This window comes from Myotis brandtii, unplaced genomic scaffold (genome assembly GCF_000412655.1).
Source record: "Myotis brandtii unplaced genomic scaffold, ASM41265v1 scaffold2212, whole genome shotgun sequence".
Classification (NCBI taxonomy): domain Eukaryota; kingdom Metazoa; phylum Chordata; class Mammalia; order Chiroptera; family Vespertilionidae; genus Myotis; species Myotis brandtii.
Window position 1 is genome coordinate 64,156 of NW_005358293.1, and position 7,679 is coordinate 71,834.

The 7,679-nt window shown below is 52.7% G+C and overlaps 1 protein-coding gene across 1 annotated transcript in view; it reads left to right on the plus strand.

Annotated features, from left to right (window-relative positions):
* Window positions 1-7,566, plus strand: part of DHRSX (dehydrogenase/reductase (SDR family) X-linked) — a 29,158-nt gene extending 21,592 nt beyond the window's left edge. Inside the window, exons 5-7 of the mRNA XM_014539624.1 lie at window positions 271-478; window positions 5,009-5,216; window positions 7,099-7,566. Of these exons, the coding sequence (XP_014395110.1) occupies window positions 271-478; window positions 5,009-5,216; window positions 7,099-7,302 (620 nt within the window). The 3' untranslated portion in view covers window positions 7,303-7,566. The remainder of the gene's footprint in view (window positions 1-270; window positions 479-5,008; window positions 5,217-7,098) is intronic.
* The last annotated feature ends 113 nt before the right edge of the window (window positions 7,567-7,679 follow it).

Here is a 7,679-nt window from a genome sequence, read left to right on the forward strand (position 1 = left end):
AGGGGGGGGGGGGGGCCCCCCCCCCCCCCCCCGAGTGCACAAATTTTTGTGCACCGGGCCTCTAGTCTATAATAATAAAAGCGTGAAATGCTAATTAGACCGGATGTCCTTCCGGGCATCCTTCCGGGTGAACCCCGAGCGGCGAGGGAAGCCCGGATCCTGGTGTCTCCATTGGAGGGTCCACAGACCCAGAGCGAAGACCTGGGAGCCAGGACAGGCCGTTCCCACCCCATCTCAGCTCACGCTCCCCCAATTCCCTGTGTCCCCCAGCCGGCGTGATGATGGTTCCCCAGAGGGAGACGGCGGACGGGTTTGAGGAACACTTCGGCCTGAACTACCTGGGTCACTTCCTGCTCACCAACCTGCTCCTGGACACCCTGAGGGAGTCGGGGCGCCCCGGCCGCAGCGCCAGGGTGGTGAGCCTGTCCTCGGCGACGCACTACGTCGGGGAGCTGGCCCTGGACGACCTTCAGAGCAGGTGGGTGCGGGGGGCAGGCCCCCGTCCGTCCGGACAGCGATGCTTCCGGTTCAAGGTCACCTGGCCCTGCAGACACTCGGACACTCCCGGCTCCGCCCTCCTGACCAGATCGACGGTCGTTCATGTCACCAACCTTTTTTTTGTTTTTTTTTTCTTTTTGTTTTTGTTCATCCTCACTGGTGGAAATGTTCCCCAATACTTGACATTTTTAAGTATATTTGTATTGATTTCAGAGAGGAAAGGAGAGGGAGAGAGAGAAACATCCATGATGAGAGAGAATCATGGATCGGCTGCCTCCTGCACGCCCCCTACTGGGGATGGAGCCTGCAACAGAGACATGTGCTATGACAGGGAATCGAACCCAGGACCCTTTAGTCTCCAGGCCGACGCTCTATCCATTGAGCCACACCAGCTAGGGCTATTTTTATTTATTTTTTAAGTACATTTGTATTGATTTCAAAGAGAGGAAGGGGGAGGGAGGGAGAGAGAGAAAAACATCCATGATGAGAGAGAATCACGGATCAACTGCCTCCTGCATGCCCCCTACTGGGGATGGAGCCCACAACCCGGGCATATGCCCTTGACTGGGAATCGAACCCGGGACCCTTCAGTCCGCAGGCCGACGCTCTATCCACTGAGCCAAACTGGCTAGGGCTCTGTTAACTTTTTAGAGTGAGTGGAGGAGAAAGAGAAAAAGAGAGAGAGAGAGAGAGACATTGATGTGAGAGAGACACATCAATCAGTTGCCACCCCCGTGCACTCTGACCGGGAGCGGGGATCGAACCTAAAACCCAGGTATGTGGCCCTCAATGGGGAATTTGACCCCACGACCCCTGGGTGCACGGGCAGATGCTCTAACCACTGAGCCACACCAGCCAGGGCACACCACCCATTTTTTTTACGATCCCGTCTCCTGGTGATAATTATAACGACGATATCTGCTCATTGTTTACTGTTTTCCAATCTCACGTTGAAGCTCATTGCCCACAGGGGCTCGATCATCCATCATAGAAAATCTTGTAGACAAATATGCTAATAATCATCATCATTTCGCACATGGTGAGGCTGAAGAATGCGTTTTGCCTCTGGTATTTTCTGAAACCTGTTAGGCCGTCATCAAACAGCCCAGGAAATAGGACGGCGGAATCGTTAATAACTCATTCAGGTAGGCCCTGGCCGGCGTGGCTCAGTGGTTGAGCGTCGACCTGTGAACCAGGAGGTCACAGGTCCGATTCCCGGCCAAGGGCACATGCCCGGGTTGCGGGCTCGATCCCCAATAGGGGGCGTGCAGGAGGCTTCCGGTCCGTGATTCTCTCTCATCGCGGATGTTTCTCTCTCTCTCTCCCTCTCCCTTCCTCTCTGAAATCAGTAAAAATGTATGAAAAAGAATATAAATATAGAAGAAAAATATTTTATTTATTTATTTTTAAAATATATATTTTATTGATTTTTTTACCGAGAGGAAGGGAGAGGGATAGAGAGTTAGAAACATCGATGAGAGAGAAACATCGACCAGCTGCCTCCTGCACGCCCCCCACTGGGGATGTGTCCGCAACCAAGGTAAATGCCCTTGACCGGAATCGAACCCGGGACCCTTGAGTCTACAGGCCGATGCTCTATCCACTCAGCCACACCGGTTAGGGCAAAGAAAAATATTTTAAAAAAATAAAAATTTCAAAAGAAAAGCCATGGAAATTATATCCTCACATGAGGATTAAACAAATAAAAAAGAAAGAGTCAGGCCCCAGCTGGTGTTGCTCAGTGGATACAGCGTCGGCCTGCGGACTGAAGGGTCCCGGGCTCGATATCCGGTCAAGGGCACAGGCCCGGGTTGCAGGCTCCATCCCCAGTAGGGGGCGTGCAGGAGGCAGTTGATCCATGATTCCTCTCATCATGGATGTTTCTCTCTCTTCCTCTCCCTTCTTCTCTCCCCAAAGTCAATGAACAAAATCATATATTTAAAAAAACCCGGATATGCTAAGTGTGTAGTCGTTCGGTCAGCCATTCAACCAATCAAAACGTAATTTGCTAATGATATGCTAAGGCCGCTCAACCGCTCGCTATGACGTGCACTGACCACCAGGGGCAGACAGTCGACCTGTCGACCAGTCGCTATGGCGTGCACTGACCACCAGGGGGCAGACAGTCAATTGGTCGACCAGTCGCTATGACGTGCACTGACCACCAGGGGCAGACAGTCGACCTGTCGACCAGTCGCTATGGCGTGCACTGACCACCAGGGGGCAGACAGTCAATTGGTCGACCAGTCGCTATGACGTGCACTGACCACCAGGGGCAGACAGTCGACCTGTCGACCAGTCGCTATGGCGTGCACTGACCACCAGGGGGCAGACAGTCAATTGGTCGACCAGTCGCTATGACGTGCACTGACCACCAGGGGCAGACAGTCGACCTGTCGACCAGTCGCTATGGCGTGCACTGACCACCAGGGGGCAGACAGTCAATTGGTCGACCAGTCGCTATGACGTGCACTGACCACCAGGGGCAGACAGTCGACCTGTCGACCAGTCGCTATGGCGTGCACTGACCACCAGGGGGCAGACAGTCAATTGGTCGACCAGTCGCTATGACGTGCACTGACCACCAGGGGCAGACAGTCGACCTGTCGACCAGTCGCTATGGCGTGCACTGACCACCAGGGGGCAGACAGTCAATTGGTCGACCAGTCGCTATGACGTGCACTGACCACCAGGGGCAGACAGTCGACCTGTCGACCAGTCGCTATGGCGTGCACTGACCACCAGGGGGCAGACAGTCAATTGGTCGACCAGTCGCTATGACGTGCACTGACCACCAGGGGCAGACAGTCGACCTGTCGACCAGTCGCTATGGCGTGCACTGACCACCAGGGGGCAGACAGTCAATTGGTCGACCAGTCGCTATGACGTGCACTGACCACCAGGGGCAGACAGTCGACCTGTCGACCAGTCGCTATGGCGTGCACTGACCACCAGGGGGCAGACAGTCAATTGGTCGACCAGTCGCTATGACGTGCACTGACCACCAGGGGCAGACAGTCGACCTGTCGACCAGTCGCTATGGCGTGCACTGACCACCAGGGGGCAGACAGTCAATTGGTCGACCAGTCGCTATGACGTGCACTGACCACCAGGGGCAGACAGTCGACCTGTCGACCAGTCGCTATGGCGTGCACTGACCACCAGGGGGCAGACAGTCAATTGGTCGACCAGTCGCTATGACGTGCACTGACCACCAGGGGCAGACAGTCGACCTGTCGACCAGTCGCTATGGCGTGCACTGACCACCAGGGGGCAGACAGTCAATTGGTCGACCAGTCGCTATGACGTGCACTGACCACCAGGGGCAGACAGTCGACCTGTCGACCAGTCGCTATGGCGTGCACTGACCACCAGGGGGCAGACAGTCAATTGGTCGACCAGTCGCTATGACGTGCACTGACCACCAGGGGCAGACAGTCGACCTGTCGACCAGTCGCTATGGCGTGCACTGACCACCAGGGGGCAGACAGTCAATTGGTCGACCAGTCGCTATGACGTGCACTGACCACCAGGGGCAGACAGTCGACCTGTCGACCAGTCGCTATGGCGTGCACTGACCACCAGGGGGCAGACAGTCAATTGGTCGACCAGTCGCTATGACGTGCACTGACCACCAGGGGCAGACAGTCGACCTGTCGACCAGTCGCTATGGCGTGCACTGACCACCAGGGGGCAGACAGTCAATTGGTCGACCAGTCGCTATGACGTGCACTGACCACCAGGGGCAGACAGTCGACCTGTCGACCAGTCGCTATGGCGTGCACTGACCACCAGGGGGCAGACAGTCAATTGGTCGACCAGTCGCTATGACGTGCACTGACCACCAGGGGCAGACAGTCGACCTGTCGACCAGTCGCTATGGCGTGCACTGACCACCAGGGGGCAGACAGTCAATTGGTCGACCAGTCGCTATGACGTGCACTGACCACCAGGGGCAGACAGTCGACCTGTCGACCAGTCGCTATGGCGTGCACTGACCACCAGGGGGCAGACAGTCAATTGGTCGACCAGTCGCTATGACGTGCACTGACCACCAGGGGCAGACAGTCGACCTGTCGACCAGTCGCTATGGCGTGCACTGACCACCAGGGGGCAGACAGTCAATTGGTCGACCAGTCGCTATGACGTGCACTGACCACCAGGGGCAGACAGTCGACCTGTCGACCAGTCGCTATGGCGTGCACTGACCACCAGGGGGCAGACAGTCAATTGGTCGACCAGTCGCTATGACGTGCACTGACCACCAGGGGCAGACAGTCGCTCTCGCAATGCAGGCTGAGGGATCCCCCCGCCAAGTGCATGAATTTCGTGCACCGGGCCTCTAGTATTAAAAAATAAAAAATTAAAAGGACAGGAAACACCCCTTGGAAATGCAGGAGGCGGTGCTAATGGACATGGGGAGCGGGTTAGGGATGTGGGACGGAGGGAAGAACTCGGACTTGGCCAGGATCCGGCCCCACGGCTCCTCCTCCCCCTCATCTTCTCGTAGGGGCGGCTACTCCCCGCATGGCGCCTACGCCCAGAGCAAGCTGGCCCTGGTCCTCTTCACCTACCACCTCCAGGGGCTGCTGGCCGCCCAGGGCAGCCACGTGACCGCCAACGTGGCCGACCCCGGCGTGGTCGACACCGACCTCTACAAGCACGTCTTCTGGGGCACCCGTCTGGTCAAGAAGCTGTTCGGCTGGTTGTTTTTCAAGGTAAGCCTCCGACGTATCTTCATTATTATTATTATTATTTTTTAATCGAGAGGGAGAGAGAGAGAAACATCCATGAGGAGAGAGAATCATGGACCGGCCGCCTCCTGCACGCCCCCTACTGGTTGGGGATGGAGCCTGAAACCAAGGCGTGTGCCCTTGACCGGGAATCGAACCCTGACCTCCTGGTTCCTAGGTGGACGCTCAACCACTGAGCCACGCCAGCTGGACAATGTAGAACTCTATCTATCTATCTATCTATCTATCTATCTATCTATCTATCTATCTATCTATCATCTATATCTATCTATCTATCTATCTATCTATCTATCATCTATATCTATCTATCTATCTATCTATCTATCTATCATCTATATCTATCTATCTATCTATCTATCTATCTATCATCTATATCTATCTATCTATCTATCTATCTATCTATCATCTATATCTATCTATCTATCTATCTATCTATCTATCATCTATATCTATCTATCTATCTATCTATCTATCTATCATCTATATCTATCTATCTATCTATCTATCTATCTATCATCTATATCTATCTATCTATCTATCTATCTATCTATCATCTATATCTATCTATCTATCTATCTATCTATCTATCATCTATATCTATCTATCTATCTATCTATCTATCTATCATCTATATCTATCTATCTATCTATCTATCTATCTATCATCTATATCTATCTATCTATCTATCTATCTATCTATCATCTATATCTATCTATCTATCTATCTATCTATCTATCATCTATATCTATCTATCTATCTATCTATCTATCTATCATCTATATCTATCTATCTATCTATCTATCTATCTATCATCTATATCTATCTATCTATCTATCTATCTATCTATCATCTATCTATATCTATCTGTCTATCTATCTATCTATCTATATCTATGTCTATTTATTTTAATTTATTTAAGAGAGGGAGGGAAAGATAGAAACATCCATGATGAGAGAGAATCATGAATCGGCCGCCTCCTGCACGCCCCCCACTGGGGATCACCTCCGTTCTCTTTTCCTACGTCCGCTAGGCCCCTCATTTCCGCCATCTCTCAATTCTGCAGAATTATACCTCCTCGGAGAGCATTTCCCAAACTGTACCCCTGCCCCCTGTTTAATTTTGTAATCTTAATATGTACTTCCTTTTCATATACGCTTTTTATTTTTTTTAAATATATTCTATTGATTTTTTTTACCGAGAGGAAGGGAGAGGGATAGAGAGTTAGAAACATCGCTGAGAGAGAAACATCGATCGCTGCCTCCTGCACGCCTCCTACTGGGGATGTGCCCGCAGCCAAGGTACATGCCCTTGACCGGGAATCGAACCCGGGACCTTTCAGTCCGCAGGCCGACGCTCTATCCACTGAGCCACACCAGTTAGGGCAACATCATCAATTTTTATACGCATCTGCTGATCAAAAGGAACAAATGGCCCGGCCGGTGTGGCTCAGTGGTTGAGCGTCAACCTATGAATCAGGAGGTCATGGTTCGATTCCCGGTCAAGGGCACATGCCCGGGTTGGGGGCTCCATCCCCAGTAGGGGGCGTGCAGGGGACAGCCGGTCCATGATTCTCTCTCGTCATGGATGTTTCGCTCTCTCTCTGTCTCCCTCTCCCTTCCTCTCTGAAATCAACTAAAAATATTTAAAAAATAAAAATAAAAAAAATGAAGACAAACTCACCCTCGATTTGGGGGTCGGCGAGCTTGCCCACCCCCAGCCTCCCATGTGGGTTTGTGGACCCAGGACGATGCCAAATCTAACCCACCAGCAGGAACATGAGCTGAGGACCCCAATTTCTGCTCTGAACGTTGATGTCCTGCTCCCCCCCTCTTCCTACTCCCCACAGACCCCCGACGAAGGAGCCTGGACCTCCGTCTACGCTGCCGTCACCCCCGACCTGGAGGGTGTGGGCGGGCGTTACCTGTACAACGAGAAAGACACCAGGTCCCTGGCCCTCACCTACGACCAACACCTGCAGCAAGAACTCTGGGCCAGGAGTTGCCAGATGACGGGCATTCGAGACCAGACACGGGACCCCTTCTCGGAATAGCTGCTTCCCCCCATCGACGGACTTTTTTTTGGGGGGACAGGGCTGTGAGGAATCTCGGGTCTGTGTGTTTGACACCCGCCTAATCTCGGGGAGCAGTTCCCCAATAGCTTATGAGATTAGGGGGTGTCTTTACGGGAAGTCTCGCAGCCAAAGACGCGCTGGGTGTCCCCCCCCCTGAGCCCCAGGGATTCTGCCTTAAATCTTGTGATGACAAAGAGCCAAATTGTGACAGGTGCCATGAATGATTAAACCCTTCTCCCTGAATGTACGGGTCTCTTTGCCGGGCACAGAGTGGACGCGTGGGGTTGGGTAGCTACGTTCCCCATGGGATGGACACGTTTTTATATATATATACATACTAGAGGCCCGGTGCACAA